Source organism: Labeo rohita, chromosome 20, assembly GCF_022985175.1.
Source record: "Labeo rohita strain BAU-BD-2019 chromosome 20, IGBB_LRoh.1.0, whole genome shotgun sequence".
In the NCBI taxonomy this organism is placed as follows: Eukaryota; Metazoa; Chordata; class Actinopteri; order Cypriniformes; family Cyprinidae; genus Labeo; species Labeo rohita.
Window position 1 is genome coordinate 24,106,528 of NC_066888.1, and position 20,281 is coordinate 24,126,808.

The 20,281-nt window shown below is 34.5% G+C and overlaps 2 protein-coding genes across 4 annotated transcripts in view; both read left to right on the plus strand.

Annotated features, from left to right (window-relative positions):
* Positions 1-1,796: 1,796 nt before the first annotated feature.
* gje1a (gap junction protein epsilon 1a) lies at positions 1,797-5,543 on the plus strand. 3 transcript variants are annotated; one of them, XM_051139275.1, is made up of 4 exons: positions 1,797-1,845; positions 1,943-2,829; positions 2,953-3,135; positions 4,255-5,543. In XM_051139275.1, the coding sequence occupies exons 2-4, from the start codon at positions 2,791-2,793 to the stop codon at positions 4,654-4,656; spliced, it is 624 nt and encodes a 207-aa protein (XP_050995232.1). In that variant the 5' UTR covers positions 1,797-1,845; positions 1,943-2,790; the 3' UTR covers positions 4,657-5,543. The 3 variants fall into 3 exon arrangements, with proteins under 3 accessions (XP_050995232.1, XP_050995231.1, XP_050995233.1); XM_051139274.1 differs by having other exon boundaries at positions 1,833-2,829; XM_051139276.1 differs by having other exon boundaries at positions 1,833-2,080.
* Positions 5,544-6,696: 1,153 nt separating this feature from the next.
* vta1 (vesicle (multivesicular body) trafficking 1) overlaps positions 6,697-20,281 on the plus strand; it is a 38,515-nt gene continuing 24,930 nt past the window's right edge. Inside the window, exons 1-2 of the mRNA XM_051139000.1 lie at positions 6,697-6,891; positions 17,994-18,088. Of these exons, the coding sequence (XP_050994957.1) occupies positions 6,801-6,891; positions 17,994-18,088 (186 nt within the window). The 5' untranslated portion in view covers positions 6,697-6,800. The remainder of the gene's footprint in view (positions 6,892-17,993; positions 18,089-20,281) is intronic.

The following is a 20,281-nucleotide window of genomic DNA, read 5'->3' on the forward strand; positions in this document are numbered from 1 at the left end:
ACGCTTCAATGCGGATAGTGTTGCAGAGCGCAGCGCCAAACAGTTCTAAATCTGTGTATCCATCTATCTATCTATCTATCTATCTATCTGTCTGTCCGTCTATGTATCTATCTATCTATCTATCTATCTATCTATCTATCTATCTATCTATCGTATTGTATTTCCCCATTTTATAACCTTCATGACCTGTTTTAAAGTGTATTTATTTCTTAAAACGACGCCCCATCTCAGAATGATGTTAGTCCTGTGGTGCGGTCCCTCATCAGTAGCGCAAACTGGGATTGTGCTTTCTGGACTCGTCAGGTGCAGCTTTTGTCCGCGCGTTCCCTTATCGGGGTTCGGCTGGAGCTCTTTCATGCTCTTTCTATGACTCGCAGGGGGGATTTACTGAGGGAAGAATTGCAATAAATACGTAATCAGAAAACCAGCTGGGTCTGGACAACTAGAGTAGAAAAACAGGTATTTGAAAAAGAAAGATAGAAAAGGAAATTCTCCACTCCCTTGCAAAAATGTGACAAAACACGAGGAGAAGACTTTTTTCTGACTTGTGTCGTGTGTCACTGGAGAATGTAACCAACGAATTACATAAAGAGAATTTTTATTCAAACCTCCATTTAGATTTGTCTTCTCATGCCCATAAGGAAACAAACAGACATTTATGGATTATAAATGCTGATGACAAAGGTTTCTTTTTTCAGACAGGTCTTGAAATCGGATTTTTCTGTTTGCCCTTGGTGGTCTCAGAAACAATTTATCATAGTCCTGTCTTGGTCCTTGCTTTTTAGTCTGTGTGACTCGTCTTTGTGTCTGAATACAAAGACGGTAGCCTCATTTTAAAGGCCGAATTTAAACTTCCAGAAACTTATTCAGGAATAATGCAGTGTTTTGACAACTTTTACCACTTCTGCTCTGCTCCTGGTGCAGTCAAGGGAACAATCAAATTCTCAACTTGACATGAGCCTTGCATACCTGAATGAGTTTCAGACTACGAATAAAAAGCCCCACACTTTCTCAGTCTCTAGCAGTTCTTCTAGACTGGTTACTCACCTTGACTCACATCCTACGAGCAAAATCATTTCTGTCTAATTTTGTATGTTTACCACAACACAGATGTTGTCTGGTGTAAATGTGGCCTTTGGTAATAGGCTAAATGAATATTATTCGCCACTGACTTGGTTTGCACGCGGTAATGTCATCTGTTGACTTAGTGACATCTGCTGGTACTTATGACGCTCTTGATGCAACATGTTGATACTGGAGACAAGAAAAATCTAATTAGAGAAGAATGCAGTTGAACTATTTAGTTGCACAAAGGTACATGCTGTTTATGGCTTTCCATCTCCATTATGCAAAACCAGCACTGACGCACATAGCTGCCATGTTTAGAAAAAAAAGTCTTTAGCTATGCTAACGTTTTCTCTCTAACCTCCACCCCTCAACGATTCAGTCATTTAATGAGAAATTTTTCTTTTATTCACAATTTCCAAAGAAGTTTAATACACGTTGATTAGAGAAGAGTTGCAAGTATTTTATTTATTGTATTTTCAAATCAGATGTATGGAAAACGTCGTTTACCCATTCACTTTTATTTTAAAAGAAATTGCGTTTTTATTTTTAATAACTTTTTATTCTCAAATATAACGCATATCTATAGTACGTCAGTGGCTTTCTCTAATAATATAAACTCATATAATAGAGTCCTCCATTATGCCATTATCTCTCTGAGCTTACAAAACAATCAAGCATGGTCATATATGTGGCATCACTCTGATTGACAGCTATGCTTGCGTGTGCATCACGTGTGCAATGACCGTCTGACCGCCAGACCCCGGTACTCTTATTTCGGTAATTAGCATCTCTGTGGCCATAATGATCTATTCTTTGCTACGTTTCTTTGATGCCTTGCTTGTCTGTTTGCTCTTTGGTTTATGACTCGAAAAAGCTTGCCGTCAGAAAGGCGCCCCCAACATGCTGCTTTTCCAGCAGGTCTGTCTTTCCCTCGGGACGCAGTGACATGAGAGCAGGACCTCGGTTCTGATTAAGAAGGGGGATGAACAGCACTCCGCCTGGATTACGGTTGGTGTGTGGACTTTTAATAGACGATTTAACGTTTGTCATACGTTTCTTACCGTGTGAACGTAACTCTGCTGTAGTTTTAGAAGAAACACGGTGGGAAAGTCTAGAGAAACTTTCAGTAGGCCTGTCAGCAGTTGAGGTAGATGTATGTAATAAAGAAAAAATATATATGTATATAAAACCACATTACAAGTGTCTTAAAGAGTCTCCAACTGAATCCAAGATATAATTTCTCAACCAGCCTTTCCTTTGACATTGTTTTACAAAATGCACTTATTTTAAATGCCATTTATTACCTTGATTTGAACAGCCTGTTTAAGTTGTGCTCAGGAATTTGTGTAATTTGTTAATTGTTGTTTTCCATTATGTGATACAATCGCATTTCGTTGCAATTGTCATGTTTGCTCTGTTCTATTGTGAGATACAAGAGTTGTTTTTTCGCTGACAGAGTTGAATAGGGATTAGCCTATGGGCTGACCACATGTCCCGTGGCCTTTGTTATTTTCCTTTTTTGTTTTTTGTTTGTTTTTTTGCACTGAGTGAGTAAATTGATGAAGGCACTGTGGATAAAAAGAGAATGCATTGACAAGGGGTTTCTAAAGCGAAAGGTCATTTGGAGGTTCGGAATTGCCATCTGCCTCTGCCCGAGGCTAGAAGACTGGCAATGATGGTGACAAGCTACCATAGAATGATGCTGAGTTGTGAAGCCAAATTATGTCATTAAACTACATCAAAAACTTTTATGAAGGATGCGTAAGTATGCAATGTAGTTTTATCTTCAAGCAAAATTAGAAACATTGAATAGAAACACGATTTTAGTGGATGCATGTCTGATCTTGCATTTGCGTGTTATGATCTTTTCATTGCATATTTCAGCTCAGGCCTCCGACGGTGATAGGCCAGTTCCACACGCTGTTTTTCGGCTCTGTGCGTACATTTTTTCTTGGAGTCCTTGGATTCGCTGTCTATGGCAATGAGGCCCTCCACTTCAGCTGTGATCCGGACAAAAGGGAAATAAACCTTTACTGTTACAACCAGTTCAGGCCTATAACACCTCAGGTAAAAGTGCATGAAAGTACTGTATTTGGATTTAATTACCTGCTATTGTGGTGTCATAATATACATGAAATGACAGGCAAAACTATGGATGGACTATGGACAATGGATGTAGGAAGAAGTAGGAAGAAAGAATAAAAGAGGAATTTAGGTATATGGAAACCTACTGTATCTTAAAAAACTATTTTAGAAATCCAATAATCAAAACTTGGTCTTAGTAAATGTAAAATGTGAAGCTTACTTATCTATCACTTCCACTAAGATAAATGAAAGGAATAGATGGATAAAACATTTCTGAAAACTGACTTTCCCTCAGGCCATCCAAGATGTAGATGAGTGTTTTCTTCATCGATTGACTACATTTGGATAAATTTACTATTACATTACTTGCTCAGCAATGGATCCTCTGCAGTGAATGGGTGCCGTCAGAATGAGACTCCAAACAGCTGACAAAAACATCACAATAATCCATAAGTAATCCACATGACGCAACATAGAAGCAAAACAGTGGTTTGAAGTTAAAAACATCTTAATAATAGATTTCTTTATTACAAACAGATTTTTAATTGACAGGACAATAAATGAATGGACTGTAGTTAAGTGGATGGATTACTTGTGGATTATTGTGATGTTTTTATCAGATGTTTGGACTCTCATTCTGACGACACCCATTCACTGCTCAGGATTCATTGGAGTGCAAGTGATGTAATGCTAAAAATCAGGTCAGTTGATAAAGAAACAAACTCATGTACATCTTGAATGGCATGCAGGGTTGCCAGGTTTTCACACCAAAACCCACCCAATTACTACTCAAAACTAGCCCTATCGTGGTTCCAGGGGGTCCCACGTTAAAAATCGCGCTCCGGGGGATAAAATACACATTTTTTTGTCGGGGTTGCCCTGGTAAATTCACATTTCAGGGGCTAAATATGCATTATTGGGGTCGCTTCAAACTGCGGCAACTGTGTAAAAGTAGCCCAATTCCACGGGTAACCCGCAGACTTGGCAACACTGATGGCATGGGGGTGACTACATTTTTTTAGCAAATATTCATTAAAACCATATTGTAGGTCAAAAACAAACCTAAAGACAGAAAAGTTATGTTTTTTTTTTTTTTTGTAGGTATTCTGGGCATTGCAGCTAGTCACTGTCTTGGTACCTGCAGCTGTGTTTCATCTTTATGCTGCCTGTAAAAATATAGACCAGGAGGAGATCCTTCAGCGGCCAATGTCCACCGTCTTCTACATTATCTCTGTCCTATTGAGAATAATTCTGGAAGTCTTAGCATTTTGGCTTCAGAGGCACCTTTTTGGGTTCGTGGTTGATCCTATTTATATGTGCGACGCCAGTGCCCTTGCAAAGATCTTCAACATCTCTAAGTGTATGGTCCCTGAACACTTTGAGAAGACTATCTTCCTCAGTGCGATGTACACCTTCACCATCATCACCATACTCCTCTGTATCGCTGAGATTTTTGAGATTCTGTTCCGAAGACTTGGTTATTTAAACCAGCCAGTGACTTGAGAATTTAGAAAGTGTTTTGAGTGATGCTTCAGCAGTTTGTTTTATGTCTTCTATGGGTCTCTGACTGACAGACAGGACATAAACCCACATACCTCTGCATTTTCTGGTGGTAGACACAGAAAGACATGCTTTTTTTAAAATAAGACAACTTATTGTTCCTTTTCGGGAATAATCAAAACAAAACAAGCCTAACTACTGGCAAGGGACTCGTTAATCTTTTTAGCTTTTAAGCTTAAAAAAACTCTCCAGCAGGAGAATCTCTTTTGTTGACTTGTATAATCTATCCTAAACCCACAAAAATATTTGGTAGATAATTATTATCTCTGCAATATTATTTTCAGATTTGGATTTATACTTTATATTGAAGTAGTACACAATTTTGACAAAAAGAACATTATTGAATGGTCCATGGTATCTAGTTACAATCATGCACATTGATAGTACAGTACAATAATCATGCTGCTGTTTTCCATATAGTTTTGTGTCCATTTGAGAATTATCTTATGTGTTTGTAGCATCTGTATCTGTACGTTTTTATCAGGCATCCATCCAACTTTTGTTATTATTCTCAGCTAAGTGTTTCATCTCAGGTACAAAATGGCACACTGTGATCTCTTATTTTCTGTCAGCGGGTAACTATTTATTATAAGAATACTGTTTATGCAGAAATGAAACATCTGAGGATCTGACAGCAGGTCTGGCCTGCACATTTTCCCACAGTTGCCTTCCCACTGTTTCAGCACCACAGCTGTTTGAGTAATAGCTTTTGTACTATGTGTAGAGAGTTGATCATTTATATTGGTTTTTGATCAGTGTCTATGGGATTTATGAAATGATTATGCATGAAAATCTTCATTTAGGTATATGACATTGGTGCATATTTTATGACTGCCATAATGTATTATGAGTCTAGGTCAGAATAAACAGATCTGCTTGTGAATCCTTGGCACTCTGTTTCCTAATGTTTGTGAAGTTTCAATCAAGTAAAAATGTTTTAAATAGTTGCGTTATTCTTTTTTTGTTTACATCTTTCCATATCAGTGATATTTACATGTATTATAAGGGGAATATAATTTAAAAAAAATCTGTTGGATAACAGAAATTAAAACTTTATGAGAGACCCTTTTATGACAATATATTAATGCTGTACAGTAAAGTTACAGGTTGCAACATTTTAAAAAAGAAAATTGTTAATTATTATAACTATTTATTAATATAAATATAGCTCAAATATATAACATATAAAAACAGAAAAAGCTTTACTGACATAATGACTTCATTGTTGACCTACACAGTCAAAAGTTTTTGAACAGTATGATTTTTAATGTTTTTCTGAGAAGCCTCTTTTGCTCACCAAGCTTGCATATATTTGATCAAAAAGCAGTAATATTTATAAAATAACTGCTTTCTATTTTAATATATTTTATAACATAATTTATTCTTGTGATCAAAGCTACATATTCAGCATCATTACTTCAGGTAGATCTTTTAGAACCTTCAGAAATCATTATAATATGCTAATTTGCAGTTCAAGAAACATTTATAATTATTATCAATATTTAAAACACTTGAAATTATAGAAATTAATACTTTTATTTAGCAAGGATGCTTTAAATTGATTGCTTTTAAATTAATGATAAAGACATTTCTTTTTCAGATAAATGCTGTTCTGAATTTTCTATTCATCGAAGAAATCTGAAAAAATTCTATCACCTGTTTTCAGCATAGTAATAATAAATGTTTTTTGAGCAGCAAATCAGAATATTACAAATGATTTCTGAAGGATCATGTGACTGGAGTAATGAAGCTAAAAATAAGGTTTTGAAATCACAGGAATAAATTACGAACAGTTATATAACAGTTATATAAATAAAAAAAAAACACTTATTTTAAATAGTAAAACAATTTCAAATCTTCACTGTTTTTGCTGTACTAATCAAATAAAGAAGTCAATTTATCTTTTATGTCCCTGATTCATGTCGGTCATTTCCTACTCCTCGCCTATGGAGGTCAGTAAAGGCGTGGCCGCGCGTTCACGTGAAGACGCGGAAGCGGCTCCTTCGCTAGCTCCTGTCATCTTTGTTATTAGCCGTTTTTCGGCTCTTGCTAATCCTAGAAGTTTGTAACAGTGTCTTTTCTTCGCGATGGCGCTCCCACCGCAGCTGAAAGCGATTCAGCACCATTTAAGAACAGCACAGGAACATGAGAAAAGAGATCCGGTGGTCGCTTATTACTGTAAGTCTGTAAAAATGCCGCTTTGTTTAGTTAGCTTGTCACATAGCAGCCCCTCCCCTCTCGCTGGTGTATTACACTTATCATTTTTTAGATTACCACTGTATAATTCGACTTATATTGTTGTAATTACTCAATATTGTTTTACATCCAGTGGTTAGAAATGTTGTATTATAACCAGTCTATTGTGGAAGTTAGTTTCCGCTTCTTTGCTAAGCTAGCTAACATCAGCTTTTATAATCATGCATTTATTATTTTAACAGACTCATTGATAAAACATTTTTAAGTATATATGTACAGTTCGTTTCCCAGTTGAATAGCTGTCCACACACTGTTGTGATCCAAGTTTAGCAATAAATGTAGCGGGATTGGCTAACTGGTTGCTGTGTTTTGACAGGTTTTGGCTGAAACTTCACTGCATCACGAGTCTATCATCTGCTAGATTTAATTTAATGCTATTCTTGGATCTGTAGTTGAGATTTAGTCATTCAGTGGGGATGATATTCAGTTTTCTTGTTTCATGTTTCTTTATGGCAGGTGTGACAGTGATCAGATATATGCTGAATCATGTAAGGCATTATTGTTGTTCTCACTAAGCGATGCTGGAAAAACAAGTTCCTTGTCCGCCCATCTTGAGGTGTGTTATGCTAGAATGTGATCTGAAATTTCCACAACCTTATTTACAGTATATTTCAGAATGTATTGTACTCAGAAATTGTGTTTTCAGCACTTTAACAGAATATTTTCTGCGTGCATTGGATGTGTACAAATGTTGTAAAGCACCAGGGCTTTCTGAAGGACTTTGGTACTTTGAATTATCATATAGGTGTGTCAGACTTTGCATGTGGTACATCTATTTTTAGCAATGCTGTAATACTTCCGTACAAACTTTTAAAGTGTGACGTAGACTAAGATGAATTGTGGCCATTTACAATACAGGAAGGTGGTCAGTCTGGACACTCAGAGGGCCCCTAGGGACCATCTGCAGGCCTTGAGCCTCTAGATGGCCCCCCATCCCATTATCCCATAAGTCAGCTGGCCTGTACTCATGTCATGTGATGCATGGCACATGCATATTTTGTAGCCATACGTCTAGTGATGTCATACATCTGCAGCCTTTCCCAAAACTATATTTAGGGAGAAACATTTATTTAATTGTTATATCTGTTAAAATTAAAGAGATAGTTTACAACAAAATTATATTATAATTCGGTCATCATTTACTCACCTTCAAGTTGATCCAAACCTGTATGAATTTCTTTCTTCTGCTGAACACAAATAAAGACATTCTGAAGAATGAGAGCAACTAAATAGTTGTGGTCCGCACTGATTTCCATAGTATGTTTTTTATGGGAGTCATTGGGGACCAGCAACTGTTTGGTTACCAACATTATTTAAGATATCTTCTTTTATGTTAAACATAATAAAGAAACTTGGTTTGGTTTAGAACAACTGGAGGGCAAGTAAATGATGACAGCATTTTCATTTTTGGGTGAATATTTGAAAATATTTTTAAGATTTAAAATACTTACTGTGATTATTCATGTAGTTTTACAAATTGTACAAACAAGTAAGTTAATTTTAGTGAAATCTATAAAAGGCCAAGAATAAGTAATGTAAACTATTGTGTATTAGGAAAAATAAGATTATATAGTAAATAGCATGTTTTATCAGTATTCTCTTTGCCAACAATATAATATTTGTTATACCATAAAACATGCTGCAAAACAATTGTGATTTTGATTAAATTCAGAGACCTGCAGTTAATACATCAAAATTATGATATTATGTGCCTATTTTACACAACCAGTTACATTTTTAACTCACAAATTCTTCATAAAGAGAACATTGACATTTAATTGAACTCTCTGAAATTTTAAAATCTTGTGTCCCCAAGAGGGACGTTCACAACAAAAGGAAAAAAAAGCTGAAACATTTTTTGTAAATAATGTAGAAAAAATACAAAAGATTTATTCATCTGTAAATGGAATGTAGTGTTGTTCATTTAAAAAAAAAAAAAAAACGGTGATATGATTTTGAAATACATTTCCCGTATTTCAGTATACATTTCCAGTGTTTCCCATCCATTGATTTATTTGTGGTGATTGACTTTTTTGAATAAACATGAGCACTGCATGTTTCAAAATCAAAACGTGGCACAGTTGTTTTAAAAAAATTGTATTTTTGAATGGGAAGCGAAAAGCTTCAGAAAAGTTTTGGTGTCATTTTTATTTTATCTGATAAAGTAGCGTTTATGAGTTGAGTGCTGCTTTGTGTACAGCCATTACCGAGGAAACTGCTGTTTCTGCCGCTCCAAAAGCACCTCCTGCTGGCAGAGAATCAATTTGCATATTCTTTAAGCCAGTCTCCAGCAACATGTTTTTGTTGTTGCTCACTCTTTTTTTTTTTCTGTTTTCTGCAGCAACTCTGAGCACTTTTCATGTTTATTATCCTGGCTGAAGCACTTTTGTTTTAATGCAACGTTATAAGAATAATCATGTTATAGGATGAAGTTAAAGATATTAATATTATTAAGGTGAGTTTGAGAGCCTTTTGTTTATTTGATGGTGATTTCACATTTGTTGTTTGTATCAAGGTTAAATACAAATAAAAGGAGAACATTGATTTATTTGCATCATTTATGTTTCTAAAATATTCTAGTTTTATAGGAGGAGGTTTCATAGACTTGGCAAATTTGTTTTCAGACGTTTGTAGGTACAGACATCTGTTGGCAGTGTCTCTGAGGCTTTTTAAAATATTGTTTATATGTTGGAATTATATTGTGTCACCCTAAATTAAGAAATATATCGTCCAGCCCTGTGTTGTAATTTGGTAAGACAGTGCTGTTGCAGTAAAAAGGATCCAGATTGCATTTCAACAACTTTGATTATACTGTTATATTTGAACATCTGTTAATTAGTGTGTGTTTTTGTATGCTTTCTAATAAACTAACAAACTAAAAATGCTAATTAGTGCTCAAGGGACTTTGTAACATTTTTGAATGTTTAATAGTACCTTGTTATGGCTGCCTAACATCAAGCTGCTTAGTCTGTGTGCTCACAGAATCAGCAGAAATTTAAGATGATGGCTTTGCATGGCGTTTTATTATGCCATAACTGTGTTAGACTTTTTGACTCTGTGTGTCCTACCTTTAGCTTCAGGTATAAGGTTTTGCTCATGAATGTTAACGTGATTTGATGTTCACAATAGGAGTATCTTATTGGCTGAAAGGAAGACATGGTTAGGCGTGTGCAAGGCAGCTTAAGAGTTAATTCATGAAAATGTAATAATTTGGCTGAAAGTTCAATATATCTTATGTCACATGAGAAGAGCCATTTTTCATTAAATACCCAGTGGAAAGGCTGGTGACATTATCAGACTGTCTATCGAGCAGGATCATATTTATTTATTTTTTGTTGCATTGCTTTCTTGTTGTCATAGTGACTAGTAGGGATGCAACAATACAGTTAGTCCACGGTTCAATACATACCTCGGTTTTTAACCACGGTTTTTGGTTCAGTTCTGATAGCTTGCCACATCGGTCACATTTTTTTTTTTGCATCTAATTAACAACAAAATACTCCTGTGAACCTCTGTACACTGGAAAAAGCATTTTTTATGCAAAGCAAATTTTTATGGTAAATAGGATGGGTTTCATTCATACTGGATGCCAGAGGGCACCCTCGTGCAGAAAATCCACATATGCGTCAAAGAGATAACACATGTTCCAGCCAGGAAATATGGATAAAGGCATCACTATTGCTGTAACTGAATAAAAACAAGATATAATGTTAAACGTTTTGAATGATGAAATGTAAGGACAATAAACTCTCGTCTGCAATAATATATGGTTTATCTGTGTTCTTCAAGCCATCTCGGGTATTTTCATAATGATTAAGTACATTTGTAAGCCACTGCTAATCGACATACAGTATAGAATATTTTGTCTGCCTCAATCCATGATAAGAAGCCACATCAGATCACAAAAGAAAGTTATTTCAAACACTTGACTGATGCTGTGGAGTAAAATTAAGATATAAGGGCAGATGCTCTGCAAGTGTGGCTTTTTCAAATATAAACGGGGAGGCGTTTCCTCATCTCAGCATGTGAAATCACGGGCGCACACACAGCAAATTTTGAGAGAAATAAAACAAGGAATTTATTTAAATGCAAAACCGAAAAACCGTAATTCACAAGCGCGTATTGAACCGTGGATGTCGTACCGAACGGTTCAATATTATATTGAGTATTGTGACATCCCTAGCGACTAGAAGAGCATCTTTTCAGGTAGACAGCAATCTACTGTGAGTCTAACCTCATCAATAGTAGACCTCCCACTGTTCCTACAATTTTCCATTTCTGAGTAGTGAGGTATTATGTCCTGTCTTTGCTGAGTCTAAATGTCAAACTTGATATTTGTTTTATGACCTGAGCAATCCATGAAGCCAGAGGGGCAACTTTAAGAAAATGTTAGATGTAATCTCTCTTCTTTGTTGCGCCGTTTCTGAACTCTGAAGGAAAAAGGCAGTCCAATTACTCTGACAAAGGCCACGTTAAAGGTTCCAGGCTAATTCCATCCTGATGTTTGAGGGCAAAATATTGTAGAGAAGATCAATATAAATCTGTTTTGGAATTGCTTTGAGAAGATTAAGTTCTGGCTTCAGTCAAGGACCAAATTGTGCCATTGTCACACATTTTTGACTTTAGTTTTTTCGTTTATATAGCTGGCATCTAACCTTCTGAAAAGAGGATGTCCAGTGAATCTGATTCTTTCTGCAGATACACTGCCATTCAAAACTGCCAATATGTGATATTTTATCATATTTTTTGGAAAGAAATAACACTTTTATTCAGCAGGGATGTATTAAATTGATCAAAATCGATAGCAGACACTTACAGTGTCGCAAAAGATTTCAAATAAATGCTGTTCTTTTGAGCTTTCTAAACGTATGCTGAAAACATGAATCAAAAATATAAGCAGCACAACTGTTTCAGCTGTTTTCAACTGAGCACCAAATCAATCAAGTGATTTTTGAAGGATCATTTGAAACTGAAGAGTAACGGTTTTTAAAATCTCATAACCCAAAGGCTTGTAAGTACAATCCATGTGGATGATTTATGAATTTGCAAAAGTTCACTTGCGGCTCTGAGCAAATGTACTACACTAGTCAGCTAAACATCACATGACTCTGCACAGTTTATGAACACTAACTAATACACCTTTTGATAGATTTTCAGCCTTTTCATTATCTCAATTATTATAATAATATTTTCATATGCTGATTTAGGCTGTGTATTTATTCTGAACAGGTCCATTGCTTTGTGTGTGCACTGCCATTCAAAAGTTTGGGATCTTGTAATGTTTTTTGTAAAGTCTCTCATTAAGGCTGCATTTATTTGATCAAAAATACAGAAAAATGTTAAATGTTATTACAATATAAAGTAATGGTTTCTATTTCAATATACTTTAAAATATAATTTATTCCTGTGATGCAAAGCTGAATTTTCATCAGTCAATACTCCAGTCATTCTTATATGCTGATTTATTACAGAATTGTCTGTGTTGGCAAGGTTCTGCTGCCAAATATTTTTTTGGAACCTGTGATAGTTTTTCAGGATTCTTTGATGAATAAAAAGTTAAAAAGAATAGCATTTATTTAAAATAGAAATAGAAGTCTTTGCTATAACTTTTGATCAATTTAACACATCCTTGCTGAATAAAAGTATTAGTTTCTTTCAAAAAAAAGAAAGAATAAAAATTTACTGACCTTGAACTTCACAACTGTATTGTATATTGTTAAAAAAGATTTTTAATTTAAATAAATGCTGTTCTCCTTAACTTTTTATTCATCAAAGAATCCTGCAAATCACAAGTTCCAAAAAATTGATAGTAAATCAGCATATTAGAATGATTTCTGAAGGATCATGTGACACTGAATACTGGAGTAATGATGCTGAAAATTCAGCTTTGATCACAGGAATAAATTAGATTTAAATGTATATTAAAATAGAAACGTGTTATTTCACAATTACTTTTTTGTCTGTATTTTCGATCTAATAAATGCAGCCTTGATGAGCATAACTTAATTAAAAACATAAAAAATCTTACTGATCCCAAACCTTTGAAAAACAGTGTAATTGTGTTGTACTTACCGGTTCATAGTGCAAAAGACTATTAAGTTAAATTTATTTAAAACAGTCTATGTTTAGATTTGAAACACATTTTTCATATTTACTCTTCATTACTATGCAGTGCTTTGGGACATTCAGCGTTGTTTTGATTGTGAAAGTTGTTTGTATAAAGCTCTGATTGTGTTGTACTAATACTTGAAGATTTTTCTATTAATTCTAAAAGGTCTAAGCGGTTTCATTTAGTAGAGGGTGAATTCAGTGTGCCACTGGAGGTCAGCATTGACATTTAACTGAAGGAATCCAGCTTTGCTGGAATTGTTTCTGTTGATATCTTACTGGACTCTTTTATTTGAGACTTTATCTGTTGTTTGCTTATCCTCATAGTAGTTGATCATGTTCTGTTTAGATTATAATGATGCATCTCTCTCGGTTGTCTTATTTTTCTTCATTATCGTAAAACTTCAATTATTCTTGGCTCGGGAGTTAAGCTCTCTTTATGAATCATAATTAGTGATTTTGTCATACCCAGTATTGCAGCTGAAGTATATTTTATGCTTCACACTTTTAAAATTGGGATGAACTGCATTATGTGATAATGAAAGAAAGAACAGATTTTGTGCACTGGTAATAGCCAAACTGTTTTTGTGGATTATAAGAATTTATGTTTTTTATGCAGACATCATAACGTGCGACAGCCATGTGCACGGTGCCAGATTAATGTGTGGCAGTCTTTAGTTGTGCGTGGTTTTTGAAGCAGAATGCTCTTTAGATGCGGTTCTGCTCTGGCTTGTGTCTCTTTGACAGAGCTCCAGTTCTCTGATTGGCACCATGCTGTAAACCTATGGAAAAGGCCCTCTTTGACATTGTTTTCCTTCCTTCTCGCTGGACCCTATCCAGTCTTCAGGCTGAGCAGCAGCTACATAATAACATCCTTGTAGTAGGGAAAGCAGAGTGCGCGGGCTGACATTCCTGAATATACAATTCGGTGCTTAATGCAGATGTCAGTGAAATACTCGGGCATGTCCTCGACTGAGGAGTCACGCTGTCTTTCGTCTGTCAAACGTCAAGCTTGCGTTGATGCTTACTTGGCCATAATGAGCATCTGAGATATGGCAGTGTGCTTTGTTGTACAGTAGGCATGAATGGGTGCTGGCTGTTTTTTTTTTTTTGCCCAATCACACACACAAGTGGTCTAATCAGTGACCAATAAGAAAAAAACTGAGTCTTTCTAAATTAATTTGCATTTAGAGCACTTCACTGTCTTTTGAATTAAGCCAAAATGACTAATCGCTACAGCTATTTTAAAACACTTCATAAGGCTTTGTGACAATGAAACTTCTATTCTAACTATGATTCACGCTCTTTGCTTTCTTTAAAACAGAGAAAAAAATGAAATCACCCGTAGGCAAATAATAGATTGTGTTTTTTATTTTCTTGCTTTACAACTGTGAATGGCCTCAGTGTTGCATTGTTTCAGATGAGGAAAATTGGATGTTGGGTAGTATGGGCGTAATGTAGTTACAAAGGAGGACTTTGTGACCGTAAGCTATGATCTATTCTCATAGACATCAGATCTCTGCAAATTGGACCTCATGGAAGAGGAAATGGCATGTTTTTAAAGAAACAACGAAGGGAAGTACTCGACAAAAATATATCAAAAACTGTACGAGCCTTTCCTTTCAGCTGTCATCTACTGAACCTCCAATTATTTTGTTCACACAAGGTTATCTAACTGATAACTGTTTGAATTGTGACCTCATTATAACCTGTCTTTGACCCAGAATGGAGAAGGTTTTTTAAGGACAATGTGGAATAAAGAGGCCTTGCATAAATACTAGTGTTATACTAAAAGGCTTGGTTGCAGAAGCCAGGTATTATTTTTTTTCCTGTCTTGTTTTGTGGTGATCGCAACAAAGGTTGTTGACTTTTTTTCAAAACAATTTATTTCTAAGCACACTGGTTTTATTGTTGCATAATGAATGATTTGAGACTCAATCAAGCTGAAATGGCACTAATCATGAGCGACATACCATTTGTTTCTCATGAGAAATGTAGTTGAGACTATGAGAAAGTAACAAAGATTGTTATGTTGAGATCACAAAACAATACAATACAAAAAAAGTATGCAGCCTTAGTGTTTTTCTACTTGGTGATACCAAGCAAAATTTATATCATGTAATTCTGGCAAAAAAAAAAGAGTCAGAATTGCGAGTTTATATTTCAGTTCTGAGAAAAAATGTCAGAATTCTGACCATGATTTAAAAAAAAGTTAGATTTGTGAGTTTATTTCATGAAATTCTGACAAAAAAAAAAGTCAGTTGCAAGTTAATTTTATGGAATTCTGACAAAGTCAGATTTGCAAGTTTATCATGCAATTCTGACAAAAAAAAAGTCAGATCTGTGTTAAATCTCAATTCTAAGAAAAAATGATAATTGCAAGAAATTGTGAGTTTATATCAAGCAATTTTGACAAAAAAAAGTCAGAATTGCAAGTTTATATCTCACAGTTCTGAGAAAAAATGTCAGAATTCTGACAAAAAAAAAAAGTCTGAATTGCAAGTTTATATAATGCAATTCTGACGAAAAAAAGTGGAGGAAACAGGCTTTCATAGACTTAGGCCTCTTGTTTGATACAAAACATTTGCTTTTAATAGCAGTCTAAATCATTTAAAACTGATTTTGTTTCAACTATGTATTCTATCTAATATTATTCTCTCCCAACAAAAACATTTGTAGTTCAATTACCTAAATTTAAACCTTACCTCGAGAGCACAGATCTTTCCAGCGGCATACAGACACCTTTATGAGGACTAACATGCAAGATGTATTTGCCCTGGCCAGAGCACTCACAGCTGGGTATATTTGCTTTTCCTTGTTTCCTTCAGGAAGTTGTAATTGCCAGTTCACTGTGTTTTACTGGCTAATGTGTTTGAAATCTGAATTAGATGACTGATTTCAAGGTCTGCCTCGCATACAAAGTGTCATTCAAAGTCTGCCTCGGCTTGACTAATGTCACTTCAGCAAAGCATGTGGAATTGGTTATTTTGTTTGGATATTTTATATTGCTAAAACACTGTAATGCCAATAAAATGTTTCCAGCCTTTTCCACAGTAGGTTTACAGCAAAAGACAGTAAGTCTAAATATGTTTTTCACTTAATATGATTCACATTAGTTTCCTTATGTTTGCATAATATGCAGAATGTTTTGTATTAATTTTAAGTTACAACATATTAGGTTATAATATGTATGTACACGTCTTTGTTTTTTGTTCATTTTTTTGGATTTCTGTATTTTGAATTACACCAATTATGTCTTCACAGCACTTCCATTGAAGACATTCTTTGCAAATATATACCGTTTTAAAGACCAAGAAAAAAAAGTTGACAAGTTTATTACATAAATTTTCTGTCTCTTAGTTTTCTCATTGTTGTGACATTTAGTTTTGTTACATTAAGTAAGAGGTCCATACTGATGTATCTCAATGTTTATCGCAAGGAAAATTTTGGCTCGTGTTTAGCCGCGAGGGAATCGTTTCATTCCTCTTCCTCACATAAATACGATAGCAAGCCCGGGAATACATGTAGGCCCTCATTGTTTTAATTTCCTTTGGGACAGCATAGGTTCACCTAGGTGAGATTTTAAATTGGTGAAAGTGTAGGTGGGTCCGGATATTATCTTCATTAGCGGAGCATATCCCAAAGGCTCAGGGCTTACTGTCTTTTTTCCAAATGTCCCTCTTAACACTCTCTTTTAACTTAATGACTTTGAACTTGTGCAATAGCAATTGATTGTTGTCTTCTTCCAGGCACCCCATAATGAAGACCTTGTTTGCGATCCTTCTTGAATTCTAATGAAAGAACACTGCGCTTCCTGTTTCATGCTTCACTTATTCGCTGTAGATCACATTCTTTTTCTATTAGGGTCTATTGGTTGATCAAGACTGGTAATTTCATTCATTAATATTAAATGAATGAAAATCGCTTTACTGATGTGTGAGGTGAATGTAATTCATTCAGTGTAGTTTTATCTTTATCTTTAGAGTTGTTTGCCCTGGCAGTTGTAGTTCTGGTATTCAAAGCGTGCATCCAGAAATGACACGTATAGTGTGTGTCAAAGGCTTGTGGGATTTTCTTTTTTATTCTTTCTCACTTAGTACCATGTACCACTGTTGTATATTGTGCTAAAGGAGCAAGAGCCAGTAAGAATTCCATTGTACCGGCCACATATGGCCAGTAAAATACCTTGAAAACATTTGCCAGATGTGTAGGTCTGACCATGTTTTGTAACTCTAACTAGTGACAACTGGACTCCAGTGGGCCAAAGACACATAAACGCAAAAAAATGCAGTTTATAGGCAAGTAAACAGGGAATTAGAGGATAGTGGAGAAAGTTAATTAAGGGTCAGAACTGTAACAGTCTTTTTCATTATTATATTAAGGTTTTTAAAGTTAATTCTTTAGTTTGCATCTTACAAATCATAATATCACTTTCCTTACAGTAACAGTCAAACATTTGGACACTTTTACTTTTTTGAAAATTAAAGTATGAAAATGATGCAGTAAAATCAAATGTCTTTAGCCATTTCAGTATAACACTTCTTCATATTGATAACCGCTTTGCACACTCTTGGCATTCTCTCAGCCAACTTTATGAGGTAGTCTGGAATGCTCTTCTTTTTGGACTGTAATGAAGGAATTCTGATATACTGGACACATGTTGGCTTCATTTTCTTTTTCTTTCCAACTAAACACACACACAAAAAACACTGTTTTATAAAGAAACTTATGCAACTAACAAAACTATTCTACAAAAGATTCCATTTTAGCATAAGCTTTAAGGTCTTGAAAAACATATATCCAGTTAGGTGTGTCTAGGCATTTGACTGGTACTGTATACTGAATGCCAACATGACATGAGTGCAGTGATTAAACATTGAAAGTAAAATACTCCTCTCATGCTTATTGTGTTTCAGGTCGACTTTATGCCATGCAGACAGGAATGAAACTAGATAGCAAAACTCCAGAGTGCCGAAAGTTTCTTGTGAAACTAATGGATCAGTTGGAAATGGTAAGTCTTAAATAAGCATTTTTTGTAGATTAACAGGTTACCTCATTAACTCATTAAGCACACTGTTCAACTGATTTGAACTATATATGGGCCATTCTACAGAACTGCTCCAAAGTCAGAGTTGGAAATGTCTTGGGGAAAAAAAAGGGTTTTTTTCCCCATTTTTTTTTTTTCCAAAAAAAAAATTATATGTATGCAAATTGTATAATATCCAAGGTACACATTTGTAATAATTGTGCAGTTAATTCTCATATTGTATTTTCAGAAAGTTTTGGAATATTTGTCACTGCCGAAACACAGTAATAATAATTTAATTAGAAGTGTTTTATTGAGCTGTTTGCTTTTTGTTATTTTCCATAACATCCATAACAATTAAATTTTTACAAAAAGTGTAATTTATAAGAGTTGTTGTATTTTTAATCCAATTTTGTTTGTAAAAGACAAAAAGTTGATCATACTGATCATTTCAAAGTTAAGGATTCATTAGTTTGAATATTTATTGAACCAAACCAAATCATATAATCTTAATTGATAATGCAGTATACATTATTTTTGACAAAACATTCCATGTTTAGGTAGTGACAGCACATTTTCCATAGTAACAGTAATGCTTTACACTAGTAACACTTTTTTCAATGGGTTTCATAAAAACATACTTTTTATTTTATTTATTTATTTATTTTTTTACTTTTTAAAAAAATTAAACAGATACTTTTAAAAACAACAATGGGGAAAAAAAATACAAAAATTATTTCAATATCATTTTCATAAGTTGAAATTTAGGGGTTAGTGTTCGGGACAGCCACCTCCCAATTGAAAGTACCCAGTATATGATTTTATATATATATACATATTTATACATAATAATATTATATATGTAATTTATTAGGCAAAATATTAGTAAGTTTATATATATATATATATATATATATATATATATATATATATATATATATATGTATATGTGTGTGTGTGTATATATATCTATCTATCTATCTATCTATCTATATATATATATATATATATATATTAAGCTTACTAATATTTTAAATATTATTTTGGGTTTTAATAGATAATAGAATGATCTTAATAAACATCTAAGATTTGATCTAAATATGTTTTTTTTGGTTGTTGGACAGCACTTTGCACCAATTCTGTAGAATGACCCATATAACTATATAGATAAAGGGATCTTTATATAAAAAAATGTACTGCCTTATCTTGCAATATGCTGATATTAACACACAGCTCTAGATTCTTAATTCTAGACTCATACTGCTTGTTTTGAGTTCTTTTGTGTATGTGGCATTAGCAGAAAGTGATGAGTGACCTTTTGTACTAAGGCCACTGTATTCACATCACAGTTCACTGGCTGAATTTATAGGTCTCCCCAGAAGGGGAGCAGGAAGCTACGGAAAAAAACTTCGCTTTTATGCTTAGGCGCTGTTATAGACATTTCGGGAACCAATTAGACGAGAGTGGAGACCCTGCCATCTCTAGAGCTCGCTTTTACTATCGCCTCAGCTCAGTTCATTAAATGTCACAGAAACAGGAAACAACAACCTGCTGAGTCCCAGATCCTGGTGGGCACATCCGGTCAAAAGGTCTGAAGCATACACTGTATTGAACTCTCTTTTAGCACCACTCACTGTGTGAAAGGATGATGCTCTGCTCTTTAATTACGATGTGAATCATCCAGCTGTCATTCAGGGGATTATGTGCAAGAAATCTACTACATGAAGAAAAATCCATGCGTCTATTAAACTTAGAACTATTTGAATTTATTTTAAAATGAATTATATTAAAATGAAATTTATTCCTGTGACCAAAGCTAAAATTTCAGCATCATTACTCCAGTCTTCAGTGTCACATGATCCTTTAGAAATCATTCTAATTTGCTGATTTGCAGTTTAAGAAACATTTAGGATTTTTTGAATAGAAAAGATCCAAAGATTTTATCTGAAATAAAAAGCTAGTGTAACATTACACACTATACCATTCAAAAGCTTGGAGTCAGTATATTTTTTTTAGGGGAAAGAAATTATAAAAATTAACACTTTCATTTAGCAAGGATGCTTTAAATTGATCAAAAGTGATGGTAAAGACATTTGAACCCTTTCCAACAATGACTGTATGATTTTTGAGATCCATGTTTTCACACCAAGGACAACTGAGAGCCTCATATGCAACTAT